A 21,463-nucleotide genomic window follows, 5' to 3' on the forward strand; every position below is an offset into this window, starting at 1 on the left:
GACGGGGCAAGGAAAAAGGCGACGCTGACCTCTCGTTCCACGTTCGGACTCCATCCACCAGCCAGCAGAGTCGTTCTCGAAGAACTTTGTGCCTGCCTGCCTGGGCCCTGGTGCCCTGCCCCTCAAATCAGAACGGAACTGGGAACTTTGGAAGCCCACCTCGCCGTCGCAACTCTTTTCCCATCTGTCCCCCCGCCCTCCTCCACACCGACCACCACTGCCCCCGCCTCTCCGCCCACCGCCATGCCGCTGCCGGCGATGACCCACTCTTCCGCCTTCCTCCTCCCCGCCTCGACTACTCCCCCGCCCAACGACGCCGCCACGACCTACGCGCTCGTCGTCCTCAACCAGCGCCTCCCCCGCTTCGCGCCGCTCCTCTGGGCCCGCGGTGACGCCCCTCTCCTCTCCTCTCCTCTCCCTCCGTGCCTGCTTCCATGCCTCGCTTTTGCCATTGCTAGCATGCTTCCGGTTCGCCTGATGGCTTCTCGCCGTGCCTGACTCGTGTGCTGCTGTTTTGCTCGAGGCAGCGCGTCTGCGCGTGTGCGCGGACGGGGGCGCCAACCGCGTCTTCGACGGCATGCCGGAGCTGCTGCCGGGCGAGGACCCCGCTGATGTCCGCGCCAGGTGATGCGAACCTCAACTTTGCCTCCTCTTCCGTTTGCTCATCCCGTACGCTGTAAGCGTGTGTTTGACTAAATGCTCGTCATGTGCTCGATGTAATGAACCAGAGACAGACAACCACGAGCTCTGCTCTAGTTGTCTGCTTGTGTGCGGATGCGCCGCAAGAGCGACGTAGCTGTTCGCATGGCGCCAAGGAGTGCCTTGCCGAATCCGGTCTCTAGTTGCGTTGATTCCCAAATATGTTTATTGCGTGTGCATCTGCAATGTCACCTTTTGGAATACATGTTATAGCTGGTATCGTTTTCACTTTTGATAAAATTGACTGAAGACCCCCCTGGCCACTATGCTGTAGTTGCTATATGTTGCCATGGAACGCTCGGCTGGTGGCGGATGTTTGGTTTGGTTCCCTTTCCTTTGATACAAGACAAGTAACTTCATTAGCTAACGAATTGCTCTTTCAGTTCTAGTATATCTCTAATGATGTTGAAGTATGCTTGTTTTCTCCTGCTACCTATGTCTAAGTGTGTCGGAGTGTTTATGGGCACTCTTTGGGCTTTGGTAGGTTGCCATAAGTTTGAGGAACTTGTATGTATTTCCTCTCAGATTCGAAAATTGTTATTTCAATCATGATTAATCAGCTGAGGATATTGTGTGTGGTGGGAATATTCCATCAGGCAAATGAGCATGGCTGGTTGGTTTGTCATACCTGTAGTCTAGTTGGAAGAGATTTAAGACAGTTTGATTTGTTTGTAGTTGGGAAGGATTCAGGACGACTTTCATTTAATGTAATCTTATCTTCCTGCAGGTACAAGCCAGATGTAATAAAAGGGGATATGGACTCAATAAGACCAGAAGTGAAGGAATATTATTCCAATTTGGTAACTACTTCAATTTATATTTAGCATTTCTGGCTGAAAATGACATGCTAAGGCTTGGTAGCCAAATATAGTTGTGCTGCATTCAACAACTGCCAAGGCCCAAGGACAGTTTCCAGTGCACATGTATAAACATATCAACATTTTTGCCCCTGGCTCCACATGAAATATGTTTGAAATTCTCCTTTGTCTGGTTTTTGTTGGCAAGCTCAAACTGTACATCAGACAATTCTGCTCCCTCAGATTCCAAATGCAAGTTGTTTTGAGATCTATATTGGTCAGATTTCCCAATTTCGATCATCAATATATCAACAATTATATAGATTGAGAACATAAATTTGAGATTATTAAATTCATGAGAATACCTTTACAACATATAGTTGTTTTTTTAATTTCAGATTATTACAAATGTTCATAGAAATCAATAGTCAAAGTGTCACATTTGGAACCATGTTAATGCCCTAAAGACTTGCATTTGTAATCAGATAGAGATATTTTTTAATTACAGTAGTATACTAATATGTGAAGTGAAAGCAAAATGCTAAAATTATGTGGAACTGCTTGGCATATGGACTGTCCAAACTTCCTAGTCAGGAGCATGCAATACCTTGTTTTATTCTAGATTCTTGTCCAGGGATTTTGTTTCAAGAGAAAAGAGCATGTAAGAAGTGCAAATGTAATAGTGCTTTCTTTGTTACCTTGAGTTCTGCACCTCAATTTTCCTTCTGGACGAGTTTTGGAATATCCTCAGGTAGCTCATGGGGTAAAGAAATTAGGCACTTCGATATCTCCTGTATCTTGTTTCTGATTAACTTTCTGAGAAAATTCATAGAGGCCATTGGTGAATTGAGGAAGTACTTATTTTCTGGTCCTGTCTCTGCTGTACCATTTCCAGTGTTACCTTACTTAAATTGCAGCCTCCTGATTCCTACAGCCTTGACACTTCAAGCTCTTTAGTTGACTACGACAGGAATTTTTCCAGACTTAGCAACTGATATATTTTTTTTGTTTGCTTGCAGGGCACAAACATAGTTGATAAATCACATGATCAGGACACAACGGACTTACACAAATGTGTATCATTTGTCACAAGAGAGCTCCCTGTCCCAGACAAGTCTAACGTACTCAACTAAATTGATCATTAGTGTCCAGCTATGCAACGTCAGCTTAACAGGTTTTCTGTGATTGCAGCTGTGTATTCTTGTTCTTGGTGCACTTGGAGGAAGGTTCGATCATGAGATGGGGAACATCAATGTATTATACCGCTTCTCAGACACCAAGATCGTCCTCCTGTCAGATGACTGTTCAATCTTTCTGCTTCCCAAAACGCATACTCATGAGATCCATATTGAGAAATCAGTCGAAGGTCCTCACTGTGGTTTGATTCCAATTGGCGGACCGTCGACTAGCACCACAACAACTGGGCTTAGGTGGAATTTGGGTAAAAGCATCACACCTTATATCCTCTTTCTTGTATGGTTGTATGCTAGCATCTAATAGTTATGCTCCATTTTCCTTTCAGATAACACTAGTATGAGCTATGGTGGACTGGTAAGCACATCTAACATCGTGGATGACGATAAAATAACTGTGACTTCAGATTCTGATCTGATTTGGACGATATCACTTCGGAATTAAGCTGAAGTAGCCATAATTTAGCATGGTTCCATGCCCAAATTTTGTCGCCTCAGTGTTACATGGATTGAGTTCATATTCTGTAACGTGGTGTGATGTCTTCCACTGCATTTTGCAGCTGGATAGGTGTCCATATGTGTGATGTTCCTGTTCATAATTGAGGGTTCCACTTTATGAAGTCCCCTTCTCTACTGAATGCCCCTAATCTATTCAACTCAACTGTTGGGGCATCTGATCACCATTTTTTTTTTTACGTTCATGATTGCAAACATCTTTGCATTTTAAGATGATTTTCTTGGAAGTCTTGGATGCATTCATATTAGAGCCAGCATCTCAGCACGTGGGACCCGTCGCGACGCCTTTCTGACCTGTAAAGTGTCCTTATCCAATCACCGCTCGGGCTTGCCATCATCCTTTCACTGTCACTGGGCCCAACTGGTCCATCGGACTGGGCCCACACCTGATATTTCCCGCCTGCCCGGGGACTCTCTTCCTCTGCACCTGGGTCCCGCCACCTTCCGCTCCCTCGCTTTCTTCCTCCACAGGACCGCGAGTAATTTTCCGTGTTTGATTTGATGCAGCAGCAATCGCAAAAAGCTTGGAACTCTAAAATAATCTCTTCTCGACGCCTCTGGAAGGCTAGCTGCTAAACCCAGGCAGCATCCACTGTTCGGTCCGAACGCAAACCCTAACCCTAGCCCTAGCCCCTAATGGCGGCCGGCGGCGGGGCCCCGTGGGCGGAGCGGGCCCGGGTGGTGGGGACACAGATCCGCAACAGGTTCCGCGTGGCGCCCGTGGATCGCCGGTGGCTGTGGCGCCGGCCTGACGGCCGCGTCGCCACCGAGGCGGTCCGGCGCTGGTCGGATCGCGTTCGGACCCTGCTGCAGAGAGACCGGGCCGCGGATCAGAGCTCCACCTCGACGGAGACGACTATTGGGGCGGCGGCGAAGCCCTCGTCCAGTGCTTTGAGATTCTACAGGAAGAAAGGTATATAGCGGCGACTTTTGCTCCATTTTGGTTCAAACGCGTCACAGTGATGCCTGTGAGTTGATATTTAGCTATTGGTTCGTTGATTTTGAAGCTAGTGTATTCACTTCAGTATTGTTGTGGTCGGTGCGTGTAAATGTTTACAGCTTCGAACAATATTTGGAATCATTTTTGGCAATATTTAAGTATCGTTTTTGGCTATTGGAAATTTGGAGCTGCAACTAAGGGAAGCCTTGTTTTTTAATAGTTTCAAGTTTATTTCTCATATGACAAAAATAAAAAGAGATCCTACTGATGAATTATTTTTTGTTTATCAGTGGGCAAAGAGGTTGATGGTATTGAAGACTCTGTTATTTTCCGTTCATTCCAAGCATTGGCTGTTCCTCTTATTGGCAATGCCTGCTATGTTTTTATGCATGGCCTTAATTCCGTCCAGGTATCCTAGTTGACAATAGAACACTTGAGTACTTTAGTCTAGTTTTCTCATTTGTCTAATTTATGAGGGTGTGCAGATTTATGGTGCAGAGAAGCTTCATCAGGCATTACAAGAGAGACCTAAAGGCAAACCGCTTCTAACGGTATGGAGCTTAATTGCAATATGTCTGTTGTGTATAGCTGGGATGTAGCTAATACTCAGAAAATCTGAATGCTCTTAGATTGTAGCATATGTTCTCTTTAAGATGACTTTTGGTACCAGATTATGCAATAACTCTCCATTTGAGATCTTCCTGACATCTTCTTCACTGTATATTTCTCAACTATGCATTCTTCTATTTGTGTGTTCTTCTATCTTATTTGTAATTTTCATTTACAGGTCAGCAATCATGTGGCAGCAATGGATGACCCATTTGTAATTGCCTCCCTTCTCCCACCATCTGTTATGTTGGAAGCGCAAAAGCTGAGATGGACACTATGTGCGACTGATCGTTGCTTTACAAATCCAGTTCTGTCTACATTCTTCAGGTCTGTTAAGGTGTTACCTGTTTCTCGCGGTGATGGTATCTACCAAAAGGTATCCATCTTGTGGTTTTCAAGTATTCATTGCATGGTCTAAAGTCTTTTAAATATTGATGAACCAATTATCCATGTGGTTTATACTGTGAAAGCATTTGTATTTAATTTAGTATGTGGTGTTATCTTGGGAGTGTATCACTTTACTTCAACTCATGGTTCCTGTCGATGATTTTGCAATTTGTAATGTCATTGCTTCTAGTAACGTGCTATACTTCTGGAAAATGATGGTGGGAGTACATAATGAAATTAAACCCCAGTCTTTGCAGCATTTCAGAATTGGGAGATTGCGACAGGTACGGGAGATATTAAAGAACAATTAGCAGATGTGGATTTGCAGATTATTATAGGGACTAGGGAGTTCCTTGATTGAATAGTAGGAATTATAAGATGAGGGGAATAAAAGTTTCTGGTAGTTAGCTTTCCATAATGAAGTACTACGCTGAACCCTAAGTTATGTGCTGGTACATTTCCCTGAATGGGTTGGTAATGCACTTCTTTTTGCCCTCTTATCTTATATAATGTTAATGGCTTCATGCATTACCATCATAAGTCATCTCTTTCTGATCCAAGATCATGGAGGTATGGTTGAGTGTGTTTGGATGTATTGAGTCAGATGCATCTCTGGGCTTGCTCTTCGCTCATGGCCTCTCTTTTTTTTCCTTTGTTCAGGGAATGGATATGGCTCTTTCAAAGCTGAACAGTGGTGGATGGGTTCATATATTTCCAGAAGGAAGTCGTTCAAGGGATGGAGGGAAAACTATTGCTCCCTCAAAGAGAGGTGTTGGAAGGTTAGAAAATTTGTTCCTTTCAATACTGTCCTTTTTTTTAAAGGATACTTGACCACCGTTGATTTGCTTCTGTTTTCGTAGCAAAACCTGCATCCTGCATTCCTGCTTATGCATATACATTTTTTGCAATAAGGTTCTTACTTCTTTATCGATGTTGAGTTTTTACTTAATTTAATTTCCTCTTGTTTTGCCAGATTGGTTATGGATGCTGACAGCCTTCCAGTTGTAATACCCTTTGTCCATACTGGGATGCAGGATATAATGCCTGTTGGAAAACGTATCCCAAGAGCAGGGAAACAGGTGAGTGCCCCTATATTATTGGATGCTATCAAACAATATTTATGGAACTCTACATTATTTATTTGATTTTCTAGGTGATTGTGATTGTGGGTGACCCAATCAACTTCGATGACCTGATTATTGACAACAGCGATGACACTCAACATCTCTCTAGAGGTATCTTGTATGATAAAGCAACACAAAGAATTGGGCAGCGGTTGCAGGAACTGAAGGTTGAAGTTGACAGACTTGCATCAGAGCAGCAATCTGAGCTCCAAAATCATCACATACAAAATGTGAGCGATGATGGATTCAGGCTGTGGCAGCAGGTTGATTGGGAAGGATTTGGCATAGGGAGTTCCATGTTACCATCAGAACCTTCATTTGTCCAGAAGCAATCAAAGGAAGCTGAGCCCGAACCACCCCTGGAAGTGGAACAGAGCCTTTCTCCAGCCCCAAGTGCAGCGATCTCATTCAATGTTCCACACTGGTTCCAGCGTCACGTGGATCCTTCTGAGCTCATGGGGTTTGCTGCGCGTGGCCTGATCAAGAATGGGAAATTCTTAGAGGAATGTTACAGGGAACTCCAAGAACCAGCTACACTGAACAGCTGGTGGCGGTCTCAGGCTTGCAATGCTGTGCCAAGATGGAGCACTGCCTGACTCAGACCGCACTCCCCCTCCCTTTGTACATAAATCTCAGACAATTTTGACAGATTCCATTTTCTCTCCTTCATAGAATTCTGAAAGTTGGGGCTTGGGTGATGACTGTCGGCTCCATACAATACAATGTCTTACAGAGGTTGTAGGTGTTATTTGGGTTTTGGGCAGACTATACTTTTTTATGTAATGTGAATGCCATCTTCCATCTACTCGATGAAAATGGTTCAAATGCACAGCTATGGAATCTCAAGTTTCAATATTACATTTCTGATCATTTACCGGAAACTCAAACGCACCATGTGGTTGTTGCCAAAATTTTGAACTTTGGTTGTGTTCGTTTCCTGGGGTCTAAAGTTTAGAGAGATCACATCAAATCAAAGAGAATCTTATCATTTAGAAGTATTAAATAAAGTCTAATTACAAAACTAATTGCAGAACCCTAGGGCTAATTCACGAGACGGATCTAATGAGGTATATTAGTTCATGATTAGCGGATGATTACTGTAGCATCACTGTGGCAAATTATGGATTAATTAGGCCCATTAAATTTGTCTCGCGAATTAGCACCCATCTGTGCAAAAAGTTTTGTAATTAGACTTTATTTAATATTTCTAAATGATAAGATTCTCTTTGTTGTGATGGGTCTAAAATTTAGAGGGTAGGAAACGAACAGGGCCATCTCCGAGATTACTTTTTCTGCTCTGAACGGTCTTGTGGGCCAAGCGGTTGGAAACTCCACTAGCAAATGCCAGGGTTCTCTCGGCTAGTACTTTTTACCGCAGGTTTCCGGGAAGCAGTTTCCCCCAGTTATCTCGTGACCATCCATGATTCCTGCAAGCAGCTGTTCATGTCGTTCACTTTTTCAGGAGTTCAGTTACGCCACATATCCACTCACTCCGATTTTTTCTCTTCCACGCTAGGCATGAGTTCAAAATTACTGAACAGATAGATCAAAGACTGCTTCGTTTCAAAAAAATAAAAATAAATCAAAGACTGGCCATAACTCATCTTGTGATTTTGCTTCGGTTTTGAAACGAAAAATCGTTTACAAAACTTTTTGCCAACGTTAAAGAAAAGCAGCATCACAAGGCTCCCAACGTTCATCCGCGACTTTGAACATTTTATAGCCGTTGGACTCGGCCGTCCATTCCATTCCCCTCCCCCACCCTCCGCATTTAAAATTTCCAATCCGCCTCTTCGACCTTTCCATTCCGCCGCCACTCACTCTCCACCAGCACAACTCGCCGCCGCCGCCCCATCTCCATCTCCATCCTCGAGCACCATTCCAAGAATAGCAGCCGCATCCGGCGAGCTTAACCGGCGACAGCAACCCATGGCCCTCCGCGCGCTCGACAACACGATGCCCGCCGCCGTCGAGGAGCGGCCCAAGAAGGTCGCTAAGGTGGCCGCCCCCGCCGCGGCCGCCGCCGTCAAGGACGCCTCCCCCGGGAGCGGCAAGAAGAAGAAGAAGAACGACGAGAACTCGGCGCCCAGGGCCACGGCCGCGGCGGGCGAGCAGGCCGTGGAGTACATCCCGTCGGAGGAGCTGGAGGCGGCGGCGCACCCAAAGGCCAAGGCCGCGGGGCTGGTCGCGGAGCTGGACTCCAAGGACTGGATCCGGGCGTGCGAGGCGCTCAACGACGCGCGCCGCCTCGCGATCCACCACTCCGCGCTCCTGAACCCGATCCTGTAAGTCGTAGCATTTCTCGATTGATTTGGGAATTTTTTTTGACAAGACCCTGACTTGATCCGTGGGTGCTAATCTGGCAGGGGGAAGGTGATGCTGGCGATCGTGAAGACGATGAAGAACCCGCGCAGCGCGGTGCTCAAGACATCCATCATGGCCTGCACCGACATCTTCAACTCCTTCGGCAACCTCCTCTCCTCCGTCTCCGACGACGCCTTCGACAAGCTGGTATCCTCTCGCACCCCCTACAGGGAACAGAACCTTGGGCTCTGTTTGCAGGTGCTCAGCAGCTGAATTCATCTCTGCCTGCAGCTGCTCCAGCTCCTGCTGAAGGCGTCCCAGGACAAGCGGTTCGTGTGCGAGGAGGCCGAGAAGGCGATGCGCGCGATGGCGGCGTCGATGCCTCCGCTGCCCCTGCTGAAGAAGCTCAAGGCGTACGTCCACCACGGCAACCTCAGGGTCAGGGCCAAGGCCGCCGTCGCCATCTCCCACTGCGCCGCCAGGATGGTACGCCAAAAATTCAACTAGTAATTTGCCTGTCTGAGCAATGCGATGTGAACAACACGATTCCAGAAAGATCCAAATTTTTCCTTTGCGGCTCGCGCAGGATATCGAGGCGATGAAGGAGTTCGGGATGTCGGCGCTCCTCCAGGTGGCGGCGGAGCTGCTGAACGACCGGCTGCCGGAGGCCAGGGAGGCCGCCCGCAGCGTGGTGGGGTCGATGCACGGCGCCTTCGCCAAGGAGGCCGCAGCGAAGGGGAAGGAGGAGGAGGACGCACCCTCCGTGGCCGCCTCCTGGGAGAGCCTCTGCTCGCTCAGCCTGCCGCCCATCTCCGCGCAGGCCGTCGCCAAGATCGCCGCCCCGCAGTAGCCACACGCGTGCGCTGCGTTGCTAGTTTGGGCTCGGCTGGTTCAGTTCAGAACCCAATGCGTTTACTACTAGTTTTTTTTCCCGTTGCTTAATGTTTCATTTGTTTATACATGCTATCTCGCATGATTTGTTCTGTTTATCCCCTTTGGTGTTGCTGCAAGTAATAACATATCAGTTGAGTTCATATGGCTTATGTAGTTATGTTCAGAAAAGTTTCAAGTTTGAACAGGACGATTGATACAGAAGTTGTCACAGGCACACCTACTATATTGTGGAGAGTAGCAAATGAGCTGAACAGGTGCAAAACATTCAGGTTCAGAAATAAACAACAACATAATAATTCTCCTAAAACCTGCAGTGTTCACTTCACTGGGCTCATCCAGCAAGCCTGTCGCATCCATCGGAAAACGACGCCATAATCGTCGTCCTCCGCCGAGATCGTCGTGGTCGGAAGAAAACTATCTCATCCGAGGCACGTGTATGCCCCCACCATGTCAGCGTGTGCCACTGCCCAGTGGTTCAATAATTTCGCCGTGTGATGAGAGGGATGTGTTTGGCTTTGGCTGGTGCCTCGGCGCCACTCGCTGCGAACACGCTCAGCAGCTGATGAGCGAGTGAGCGATTGCTTCAAGGAATCGGGATCCTCCTCCTCTTATCCAACATATCCGGGCCCCCGTCTGCGTCACGGAGCTTTCGGCCACTTCTACTACTTGCACGGGGGCCGCTGCCAGGCCCTGTTGGACGCGGGGATCCATGGACGGAGGCCAGAAGGTTGAGCAGCTGCACGGCGATGTCGCCGAGGAGGATCCTGGCCGCCGGCAGCGTTCTATGGTGGATGAAGCCGACGGCGACGAGAAGGCGCCTCGCCGGAGCAAGCGGGTTGCTTCCCTCGACGTGTTCCGCGGCCTCACCGTCGCTGTAAGTGACTGCTTTCCCTCGACCCCTCTTTCGGGCTATCTGATGGTGGCCAAGTTTTCTGAACTTACTGACAACTGCAAGTCAGAATTTGAGCGGTGGTGTCCAAAATGTTCGATTCTTTCCCCCCTGGTTGTGGTCTCTAACTGACAATCGAGAATTCGTATTGGAAATCTGTGGCATGGATGGCTTGGATGTAGGAATAGAATCAGTCATGACTGTACTTTTACAGACTAGAGAAGTAGAGAGTGACGAGTTGGCAGTGTTCAGTGTTTCTGCATGTCATGTCAGCATGTGCGTTCGTCTGTGTGCAGCTGATGATACTGGTGGACGGCGCCGGTGGCGAGTGGCCGGTCATCGGGCACGCGCCATGGAACGGCTGCAACCTCGCCGACTTCGTCATGCCCTTCTTCCTCTTCATCGTCGGCATGGCCATTCCCCTCTCCCTCAAGGTCCGTTCTTCTTGTCTCACGTTATTACTGTACATGCCCTGTCTCCATCAAGCGATGTCCCTTTCCACGCTTTGCTTAGACGCCACGACGCCATCAGTCAAGTTTGAATTCAACACTGATCAAGAGACGCATATAAAATTTGCTCCTCCCTAATGCTGTTTCAGACAGTATTCGTTGGCATAACCTTTTATTGCCACAAACATGCAGAGAATTCCTGACCGTGGTCGAGCTGTGAGGAGAGTAGTTATCAGGACACTGAAGCTGCTCTTTTGGGGGATCCTGTTGCAAGGTTATTTCTGTATATGCCCTTCAGAATTGCCAAGTCTATAGGCTCTAGCAACAAAGCTGATTAGCAATCCATGAATATATTCAGGCGGTTACTCTCATGCTCCGGATAAACTGACATATGGAGTTGACATAAAGCACGTAAGATGGGGTGGTATTCTCCAGGTATGAAACCCAGTAAAATTTCCTAATCTCTGAAAGTCTGAATTAGAAGGAGGCTGTGTACGAATCGAGAGTAATCCGGTTCTTGCTCTTCCAGAGGATTGCTCTTGCATACTTGGTAGTTGCAGTTCTAGAGATTGTTACAAAAGATGCAAAGATTCAGGATCGGTCAAGTTCGGGCTTCTCTATCTTCAGAATGTACTTTTCCCAATGGTATGCAAGGTTTGATTTCTTTTTAGTTCTGACACTGAAGGTTTTATTTCTACATGCTAATTGAGTGCTCTGTGCATTTACAAGGATTGTTGCATGCTGCATTCTAGTGATCTACCTGTCCCTTATTTATGGGATTTATGTTCCTGACTGGGAATTCAGAGTGCAAAATGCTGACAGCCCAGACTATGGCAAAGTTTTAACGGTATGGGATTTCTACATACTTTTGATGGTGGAATGTATTTCTTGTGCTTTGAACATTAGCTAATTGCCAATATTTTTTTTGTGAAATCTACAACTCATCTGCAATGTTCGCTAATATTTAGGTGACGTGTGGTACAAGGGGGAAATTAAATCCCCCTTGCAATTCTGTGGGTTACATTGACCGCAAAATCCTTGGCATCAATCACATGTACCAGAAACCAGCATGGAGAAGGCACTGGGTTTGTGTTCTCTGCCAAAACGCTTTACTAATGTTATTTTCAGTGTCTATCAACTGCTGTCTTGGTCCATGCAGGCCTGTACTGATAATTCCCCACATGAGGGACCTTTTAAGAACGACGCCCCGGCATGGTGTGCTGCGCCATTCGAACCTGAAGGGATACTAAGGTACCTGCCACTATGTCAGATTTTAGGCTACATCTGTTGTTGTAGCATGTTCAAAGTGAAACTTCTTAAAATGACTATATTAAGTAGTAACTGAATTTGAAAAATAAACCTGCCTGTATTGGCCTGCTGAATGGGAATTCTCATCTACTGATTCAGGTTAACATATTTGTTTCGTCAATTTTGCAGCTCATTTTCTGCGGTGCTGAGTACGATCATCGGCGTGCACTATGGGCATGTGCTTGTCCATATGAAGGTGATATTATCCCTCATTTGTGGTGTCACAAAGCCAGATTGCAACACACTGACATGTGTTCTTATCTTATTTCTAAAACTTCAGAGTCATACAGACAGGCTGAGGCAGTGGGTTACAATGGGCATAGCTCTTCTTGTTCTTGGGATCATTCTACATTTTTCACATGGTAAAAAGCATACAAATAACTCGTATGATTTCGTCTTCCTATGAGTTACATCTTAATCTTGCTTGACAAGCAGCTCTACACAATTTGTTGCAGCAATTCAGCTTAACAAGCAGCTCTACACATTCAGTTACATCTGCGTCACCGCCGGCGCTGCTGGAATCGTGTTCTCCTTACTCTACTTCCTGGTAAAAGTCTCATGCGCACAATGTGTTGCATTTGGGATCTGAAAATTGTTCAGAAAAACAAACAAATCATTCAAATCATCCCGTGAATAGCATTCTCGAGTCCTGAAAAATGCTCTTTGCAGGTCGACATCCTGAACCTGCGCTACGCCTTCGCACCCCTGCAATGGATCGGCATGAACGCGATGCTGGTGTATGTGATGGCCGCGGAGGGCATCTTCGAGGGGTTCCTCAACGGGTGGTACTACGAGGGCACCAACAACACGCTGGTAAAGCTAAGATTGCGACGAGCCTTCGCTTCTGTTTCTTCAGCTCGGTTGATGAGAGCAACACACGCCTGCAGGTTTACTGGGTGAGGAAGCACGTGTTCGTGAAGGTGTGGCACTCCACCAGGGTCGGCATCCTCCTCTACGTCCTCTTCGCGCAGATCCTCTTCTGGGCTCTCGTCTCCGGCGTCCTCCACCGCGCTGGCCTCTACTGGAAGCTCTAGCGAGGATCAAACAGTTTTACTGTACAGACATTGTGCTTCCATTTGTTCAGAATTTTGCGAATCAGATATGAATTGCAGCTCGCAGGTCCTGAATTTGACACTAGCTGGTTAGTGCTGATGCCACCCTGCAAGCTGAGAAGCTAGCATGAGCCCTCAGGGTCAGAGTGCATCATGTCATGCACGGCCATGTAGCCCGGCGGCAGGTACTGAAGCTTGTCGCGCCGGCACACCGGGCACGTCGACGCCTTCTGGAACCACCTGCCGATGCACCTGCTGTGGAAGCCGTGCGCGCACCCCGGCAGGCACGTCGCCCCCGCGTCCCGCGCCATCTCCTCCAAGCAGATGGAGCACGGCGGCGCGGCGCCGTCGCCGCTCGCCGTCCCCGAGCTCATCAGGTCACCGGCATCGGTGCACGCCCGCAGCAGCGCCGCCGGCTCGCTGTACACGAACTCGACGCCGACGCGGATGGAAACCTCGCACCTGCAGGCGCGGCCGGCCGGCAGGGCGCGGGAGCTCTCCGCGACGCGCGCCTCGACGCCCTGGGGCACGGCCGCGTCCCAGTCCGCCGCGGACAGCCCGCGGAACCCTTCGTCGCGGAACACGTGCATCAGCCCCCGGACGATGAGGCGGCGGCAGTCGTCGGCGCTCCGCAGGTAGTCGGGGCCGGAGCTGGCCAGGGGCAGCCGTTTGTCTCTGGTCAGGAGCCTGGGACGGCGGAGCCGCCCGCTCGCGCCTCCGATCCCGAACCACTCGTGGGTCTCCGTCACCGCCAGGTGCAGGACCAGTTCGCTCCGCTGGCCGTCTCCCGGCAAGGCCACCAGGTCCAGCCCCGTCGTCTCGGCCGTGATGTCGTGCCCGTTCGGCCTGGGCGCCGCCACAGCCATCGCTTGCACCTTCGGGCCGCAGTGAATTTGCCTGTAGGGGATGCGGCTTCACGGCTGCTATATATAGATTGAGATAAATCATCCAAGATCGTGATCGGACTCCGATTCCGAGATCGAAAAACGGTTTGACTGAACCCGGCCATAATAATTAATTTATTATTAGAAAATGAAAGTACGAGACGAGGAGTTTAATCATGCTAGCCAATTCAAGCGCCGGCGACGCAGCTAACAGCTAGAAAGGCCTACTAGGCGGCAATGGTGCGGCCACCGTCGGCGCAGATGACCTGCCCGGTGATGTAGGAGGCAGCGGGCATGCAGAGGAAAGCGACAATCGACGCGATGTCCTCCGGCTCGCCGATGCGGCGCAGGGGGGCCCGCGCCATCTCCGCCTCGCCCATCTTCCGCGCCACCTCCGGGTCCAGCTTCAGGCCGCTGCTGCTGGCGATGTCGGTCCGGACGCCACCCGGCGCGACGCAGTTGACGCGCACGTTGTCGTTGGCCCACTCAACGGCGAGGCTCCGGGTTAGCTGGTTCATTGCGGCCTTGGTGGCCGAGTACACGGACAGCGCCGGGTAGGAGACGAACCCCGCGATGGAGGAGACGTTGACCACGCTGCTGGCCTCGCCGCCGCCTGACGCCGCGGCGACGAGGAGCGGGTGCGCGAGCTGCGCGAGGTGGAAGCAGGAGTCGAGGTTGGTGGCCATGAGGCGCGCGTAGTCCTCCGCCGTGGTCTCCGTGGCGGGCCGGAACATGGTCTGCCCGGCGTTGTTGACGAGGATGTCCAGGCGGCCGCCCAGCTCCTCCCGCGCCGCGGCCACGAGGCGCTCCCGGTCGGCGCGCGCCGCGACGTCGCAGGCGGTCCCCGTGACGCGCGCGAGGCGGCCGTCCGCGCCCCACCGGCGCAGGCACTCCTGCAGGTCGGCGTCGCCGCGGGCGCAGGTGTGGACGCGCACCCCGAACCCCGCGAGCTCCTCCACGATCGCGCGCCTGCAGGACGGCAGGGCGAAGCGTCATCATCACTATATTCCGGCGATCGGCGAACACGCAACGACGCAAGTATATGAACTCACCCGATCCCCTTGCTTCCTCCGGTGACGAGCGCCGTCTTGCCGGCCAGGCTCCACCGCTCCTCCCTGCTCCGGCCGCTCGCCGCCATAGCTACGGTCTGAGGCCGCAGAAGATGAATGGATCGTTGTCTCCAGGGCAGTCGCGGTCCCGGCGGGTATATATCGCATTCGTGAGCGGTCATCAAGTGCGCATGATGGAGGCAATCCCACCGCATGCGTTGGATTCTCCGCCGTAGGATGCGCAGATGCCTTGTTCCGTGGCTTGTACTGACCTCCCTGGATTATTGTATTGTATCCAAGCGCACTCACGCGGGACGCGTGTGGATGGCTACCTGCTAGGCATTGACCCTTCCGCTCATTGTTTTGTCGTGGACTCCCTGGATCAGGGTGGGAGCAGGAAAACAAGACACACCTAGCTTTCGAGCCTGCTGGAGCTCGCAGCTTCAGCGGGAGCTCTCGCTCGCACGCGCTGGCGGAGGCGCGCGGCGGACCAGGACAGGAGAGCAGCCGGAGCGCAGCGCAGGGGGTGGAAGCGATGGGCGGCGGCCGTTGGATATAGAGAGTGCGGCCACGATGCGACCTGACGGTTTGATTCCTTCCGTGCTTCGTACGGCGTCAAGGCATTCGAGCTGGTCAAGTGCTGCCTTGCAATTTCATACATGAATACATTCATGATCAGGACTTGTAATCTTGAAGCTGCGGCGGCAGCATCTTCCTTCTCCGCTTGTTCAAGCCTGGTGCTCACGCCGCCGCCACTGCAAGCACCCAATTCTGGTCCGATTCGAACGAAAACAAGGAAGGAGACGAGATAGATGATAGATGGAGGGCCGCGGCGGCGGCCATGGAACTCCTTGCCCGCGAGCTCCGGTCCAGTTGCCGCGCGTATGGCTGAGGCCCTGCGGCTCCACATTTCACTCGGTGATTCGATGACTTGGCGCAGGCGGGCGTTGCAGCTGGACGCCGCTCGCTTGCAGAGTTGCAGGAGAAGCTGCGCGCGATGCAAGGGGATGGACGTTCCATGAGCAAGCGGTGGTGGCGAGGAGACGCTGCGGAATGCGAAAGCGGACAAGTGAATTGAGCTTATACAGGAGGCAGAGCGGACAAGTGACGAGTGATCGGTTACTTGGCTATTTGTGGCCCTGGCGTGGAGTTACGCAGGACCAGCCTAAAGCCAGCCTTCCGTGGTATTTTGTGGATTTATTCAGTTGAATGCATATTTTATCTTGGTCCACGTAAGATTTTATTTGGATGGCTGCATTGCTTCTTAGACTGCAGTGTTGTAACTAGGTTGGAACCAAAATTTGGTCAGCCGGAGCGCTGTGCAGCCTGCACAACCGGGAACGAGCCTCGTTTATGTTTCCCAATGTGCATATCTGCAATTTGCACAACCGGAACCTGACTAACTAACTATTCAAGCTACCAAACATCCAAACCTGTACTATGCAACCGTGGTAAGCCCTTATGCAGCCTACCGATCACAATACAGGCTGGTAGGCAACAAACAGCGAACAAGTTTCAGTTTCTTCACTGTCAGATGTTAGCATGCAGGAGCGCACTGTCAGATAACGTTCAAACAATTTTTCTGGTTCCTACAGTGATAACTTCCTAACTGGATAGATGGAGCTGTCTTTGCCGATTAAAGGTGCCTAAATCATGACATGTTCTTGCAGTTGCAGCTTGTGGACTCTGACAAAGCTTATACAGGTTGCCTGACAGACTGAAATCGGAAGAGCCCAATTCTACAGCACAAACCAGAACTTGAAATTCAGAGAATCAGAGTGCTCTCAAGTTTTTTATGCGATCTGATAGCATCGAGTCCGTCAGGTTTTACATTTGAGCAAATCATTGTACTGGCATGAGATCATCACCAAGTTGACTGATACACAAAGATTTTAACAAACTGATGATTACAAAAAAGAACAATGTACGTCCACCACGTGCTGAGACGCTTTGCCCATCAAACATTTACAGGTGATACTGTCCACCTATTCCGGACGATGCGGCAGAGGCCACAGCGGCGGCGCGGTCACCATAATAAAAAGGCCCCCCATTGGCTTATCAGCCAGCAGAGGCACCACGGGTACACGAAGCTGGATGCACGCGGCTGCTAGGAGACGGCGAGGCTCGGGAACAATGGACTCCGCGCAGCGCCGCGGAGTCGCTGCCGGCAAACAAGGTGGCCGCGTGCAAACAAGGCGGGGAGGTGAGGCGCCGGCGAGAGCAGAGGTGGTCCTAGAGGCTCCGGGGACGAACGCTGATGAAGGCGTAGACCTTTCACCTGGCCGTGCTATGGGGGCGATGGCACTGGATTGAATGAAACACTTCAACGAAAATGCTAAAGTAACAGCCGCAATTTATCTTACATCAATGTTTGCAGCAATCACATACTGCCACCACAATATTCCACGGCGATGAATCAACAGCTTAACTAATAGAATCTTCTAAGCTGGTTCAAGTCTGAACTCACCAATTTTTTTAATAACACAGTACAACTCAGACACTCACAACGCACGCAACACTCATCCATAGAAACGTACATACGCAAACCCTATCCCTATAAGCATCTTGAACTCACCAACTTTTTTAATTACACAGTAAAACTCAGACACTCACAACGCACGCACACTCACTCACTCATATGAACACACGTACGCAAATTCTATCCCTATGAGCATCTTCAAAGAAAATTCTCGAGATTGACGAAATCACCACAGGCGTCTCACTGTCGACAGGAATATCGCCTACCACTGAAAGCACAAAACTGTTAAATTCTATTTGTTCCACTCAACTTCATGCTCTTTCACAGCTGAACTCACCGCTTACGACGTTTCTGGCTTCACGAAACCTTAGAATTCTCAGGGCCGTCACGGGCTTCACGGGCCCCATTAGCTTCCGTGGTCAACAACTTCAATTTTTCTACTGTATCAGCCAGAACTTCACGGGCCGTCACCATCTCCATGTAGATGGCCACGGAAGTTCGCTTCAGAAGTATAGCGTCATAATCTGATCCATGAGTCTTCAACTTTAGTAGATTGCGGAAGGCGCTGTTTGGTCAGGTCCTAGTTTCAGTTTTTTTTTTGTAACAGTTTTGTATCGGTTTTTACAGCCCTCCCCCTGGTCCAAGGAGAGGTGCTGGATTGTAAATTGGACTAACCTCTTTTCCTCTTAATACAAAGATACACAGCTGTCCTGTGTGTTTGGAAAAAAAGATCTTCAACTTTAATAGCTCATCTTCTGAAAAGTCCTGAAATAAACAAGCCACTGGCCAGTTATACTCCATTGAGCTTCCATCAGATACACACATAGTGAGAACCAGAGAACAATTACTATTTACCAGCTCCCGATCATCATGTGGTATATCATCTTCAGGAATACATAAAATCTTCAAAGATGTTGCAAGTTTCATTGGACTCCATCCCTTACATTCAATGCCAGATATTTCCTCAAGCCAGTCACCACAATTAGTCAAGAATCCAGAATGCTTGGTCTCGTATAAACTCACAATCATACAAGATACAAGCGTACTCAATGATCTGTTCGTTAACCTGGATATAAGGAGCATCACATTATCATTAACAGAAACATGCAAATCATAACAGTGGCAATTAAAGGGCTCACGACACAAACTACTGGAAATCATAACAGTGGATGGAAAGCTCAAAGCAATATATCATGGGAAAGGATCGGAGAAGGTGATCTCACCATCTCTGGTGTGGCAACAATACCATGACGCGTGAGGACTGTTTCCATCCCCAAACTCATCTGAAGGCGTTCCTCTTCGCTAAGCTCAGAATCTTCATCAGGCACTAAACTCTTCATGAGATTTTTTATGCCCCAGATGACTTCCATCACAGTATCATCATACAGGCAGGGTATATTCTGCTAAAATAAACAGCATAAATTGCTAAAATTATTCACAGGCACAAGTAAAGATGGGAGTTTGTTTTTTAAACTCACCAGCTGTGATTCAATGATGATTTTGTGCTCAAGCTTTCCAACTGCTAGCAGTTGGCCAGGGACATGCCACCTGTGGATCATCTCAGCAAGTTTCTTATCAACTCCAGCATGACCAAACACATGGGCTTTGTTCTTGAAAGTCTTGAATTCTTTCAGCCAAATGACCTGATCAATATATGAAAAGGGATGAGCATGTTAAGGCGAAAAAAATTATTCAAACATCATGCAATATCTCTAAATCACAAGTAGCCGGTCAATTATGTAGGTATGTCTAAGATATAGCCTTGTTTCCTTGCAGTGCAATTAAAATAAGTTCATGCGCTAAGATCTGGATTATAGTGTTTTTTTGGTAGTATTACCGTTTCTGGTCTAAAACATACCTAGCTAGCATAAATTAATAAATCACGTTGCTCACATGTTGCGCTTTCACAAAAATGTTATTTTTGGGCACGACTGCAACACCATCACAGTCATATGCTTTGCAGACAGAATTATGGTAAATAATTTGGAGTTTTTTTTTAAGTAGTAGCAAACAACCAAAAACCACTGTGTTCAATAAAAAATAATACAAAAGAAAATGGCAATCATTATGATGCAGGTAACATCTCTGTTAAAATGGCAACATAAAGGCATAGATCAGAAGGAAAGAAAGGTGTACTGACATCATGTGCCATATGATCCTTGACAAAGTTTGCCTAGATGTTCTGTAGGAGACACAACAAATCAAGAAAATTAGGCCAATGACAAGGGAATATCAACTGAGCAAGCAAGTACATCAGTAGAACGAAGAAAGAATAAGCAAGTACCTCCTTGGCGTTGGGTAGGAACAGCTGAACGCCATCAAATCTGAAAATGGCAAAGCCAGAGGGCGTTTCAAACAACAGTAAGATCAAACCACGATTCCCCAACCGGTGAACTGCAAGCACAGAAGTCAATCAACTTAGGCAATCAGGGTTTACCAAGGAAAAAATAACTGCCCATTCAAACATCAAGCGTGAAGTAAGCCATATATCGGAGGCCCCATACAACCTAACCACAACCTTCCTGACGACCGACACAGCTCTAGAAACACAATGGAATTTCCTAATCCCAGACAACACCCCTCGACTTCCGCAGAACCCCTCCCCGGCCTTTGGTAGGAACAGTTGGAGGCTAAGGCCTTGTACAGTTTGCATCATATCAAAACAGCAGTGAGATCAGACCACTATGCCTCAACTGGGCAACTGCAAACACATTAGTCACAAATGCAACGATAATTACCAAGAAATAACTAACTTAAAAGAATCACCCGTTCAGATAGCGTGAAATCAGCCATAGATCAGCCCCTTCCACTCTTCCAGGGGCGCCACAGCCCTACAGCCGATCCACAGTTCAAGAAACACCACGGAATCCCCATGATCCCGGACAGCCGCACCAGAGCCCTCCTGCCAACCCGCGGAAGCCCCATGATCCCGTACAATAAACCCCACCCCCACCTCAAACTGTAACCTAGGATTCTAGTTATGACCCAAGGCCCCGTGCACTACTAAAAGCAAGGCTCCGCTGTAGGGTATCGTCCGTTGTCTTCGCTACGCCATCGAGTTTTGCCTTCCGGCGTGGTTGGGGTTGGGACTGCGGACATTCGGTCTAACCGAACTGATCGATTTCTCGGTTTTCGGTTATCTAGATCTTGGAACCAATCGGTTTCTACAAATTAACAAGGCCATGCAAATTCGGTCTCGGTTAGTTCGGTTCGGTCTCGGTCACGAGTCATGACCGAACCAACCGAACTGTCGGTGACACGTCAAAGAAAAAAAATCGAAAATCACCGATTTAATGGCCAAATGAACACAAATCGATAAAGATCAGGGACAAATCGGCACAAATTGCACACATATCAGCACAAATAGAATAGTTACAAAGATCGAGTCCTTGTATCGTCGCCGCCGTCGCCGGAGCTTCCTCACCGGCCACCGCAGGAACGGACTCACAGCATCTGGGGGGTGGGGGGGGGGGGGGGGGGGCGGGGCAAGGCCAAGAGCGCGGCTCACCAAGATGGGAGACGGCAGCGCGCCCAGACGTCACCATCGGAGAGGAAACCGTGAGCAGCTAGGGACAAAGAGGGAGCGGGCCGGCCGACATGGCGTTGCCGTGCACCAGAGCAGGAGATTGGAGCGCATCTGTGAGCTGGAGGGGGAGGAACGGAGAGACCGAGAGAGCTACGAGAGGGATGCGGCGCGACTTGGGAGGAGGATGGCGACGGGTGAGAGGCTCACCTATACGGGTGATCTCCGACTTGGGAGGGCTAGCCGGAGCAGCATCAGAAGAACGCCCTTGACGCTTCCTGCCTTTCCGCCCCATCGAGATCCACAGATCCGGATTGTGAGAGCCGAGAGGTTGAAGGGTTTGTGGCCGGGTCGACTAGGGTTGGGG

The 21,463-nt window shown here is 49.3% G+C and overlaps 5 protein-coding genes across 7 annotated transcripts; 3 read left to right on the forward strand and 2 right to left on the reverse strand.

Annotated features, from left to right (window-relative positions):
* Window positions 1-104: 104 nt before the first annotated feature.
* Window positions 105-3,920, forward strand: LOC112892817 (thiamine pyrophosphokinase 1-like). Of its 3 annotated transcripts, none has more exons than XM_025959928.1 (7): window positions 105-388; window positions 528-624; window positions 1,427-1,499; window positions 2,516-2,617; window positions 2,688-2,937; window positions 3,019-3,047; window positions 3,713-3,920. In XM_025959928.1, the coding sequence occupies exons 1-7, from the start codon at window positions 244-246 to the stop codon at window positions 3,779-3,781; spliced, it is 765 nt and encodes a 254-aa protein (XP_025815713.1). In that variant the 5' UTR covers window positions 105-243; the 3' UTR covers window positions 3,782-3,920. The 3 variants fall into 3 exon arrangements, with proteins under 3 accessions (XP_025815713.1, XP_025815714.1, XP_025815712.1); XM_025959929.1 differs by having other exon boundaries at window positions 3,716-3,920; XM_025959927.1 differs by lacking the exon at window positions 3,713-3,920 and having other exon boundaries at window positions 111-388; window positions 3,019-3,327.
* On the forward strand, window positions 3,842-7,146 carry LOC112892816. Its single transcript, XM_025959926.1, has 7 exons — window positions 3,842-4,118; window positions 4,436-4,554; window positions 4,631-4,696; window positions 4,933-5,130; window positions 5,802-5,920; window positions 6,115-6,220; window positions 6,295-7,146. Exons 1-7 carry the CDS (start codon window positions 3,842-3,844, stop codon window positions 6,859-6,861), a joined length of 1,452 nt encoding a protein of 483 aa, XP_025815711.1. The 3' UTR covers window positions 6,862-7,146.
* A 941-nt stretch (window positions 7,147-8,087) lies between these two features.
* LOC112895870 lies at window positions 8,088-13,246 on the forward strand. The gene is made up of 18 exons (XM_025963868.1): window positions 8,088-8,550; window positions 8,632-8,776; window positions 8,861-9,055; window positions 9,156-9,418; window positions 9,778-9,809; window positions 10,039-10,337; window positions 10,649-10,786; window positions 10,994-11,075; window positions 11,160-11,236; window positions 11,331-11,446; window positions 11,531-11,648; window positions 11,770-11,886; window positions 11,961-12,052; window positions 12,239-12,305; window positions 12,390-12,471; window positions 12,565-12,656; window positions 12,779-12,922; window positions 12,997-13,246. The coding sequence occupies exons 1-18, from the start codon at window positions 8,195-8,197 to the stop codon at window positions 13,141-13,143; spliced, it is 2,562 nt and encodes an 853-aa protein (XP_025819653.1). The 5' UTR covers window positions 8,088-8,194; the 3' UTR covers window positions 13,144-13,246.
* An 891-nt stretch (window positions 13,247-14,137) lies between these two features.
* Window positions 14,138-15,306, reverse strand: LOC112893512 (tropinone reductase homolog At5g06060-like). Its single transcript, XM_025960886.1, has 2 exons — window positions 15,098-15,306; window positions 14,138-15,014 (listed from the first exon to the last, which is right to left on the reverse strand). Exons 1-2 carry the CDS (start codon window positions 15,274-15,276, stop codon window positions 14,273-14,275), a joined length of 921 nt encoding a protein of 306 aa, XP_025816671.1. The 5' UTR covers window positions 15,277-15,306; the 3' UTR covers window positions 14,138-14,272.
* Window positions 15,307-18,555: 3,249 nt separating this feature from the next.
* LOC112895873 lies at window positions 18,556-21,391 on the reverse strand. The gene is made up of 5 exons (XM_025963872.1): window positions 21,307-21,391; window positions 19,858-19,967; window positions 19,052-19,216; window positions 18,797-18,973; window positions 18,556-18,639 (listed from the first exon to the last, which is right to left on the reverse strand). Exons 1-5 carry the CDS (start codon window positions 21,389-21,391, stop codon window positions 18,556-18,558), a joined length of 621 nt encoding a protein of 206 aa, XP_025819657.1.
* Between the last annotated feature and the right edge of the window lie 72 nt (window positions 21,392-21,463).

Source organism: Panicum hallii, chromosome 5 (genome assembly GCF_002211085.1).
Source record: "Panicum hallii strain FIL2 chromosome 5, PHallii_v3.1, whole genome shotgun sequence".
NCBI classification, from domain to species: domain Eukaryota; kingdom Viridiplantae; phylum Streptophyta; class Magnoliopsida; order Poales; family Poaceae; genus Panicum; species Panicum hallii.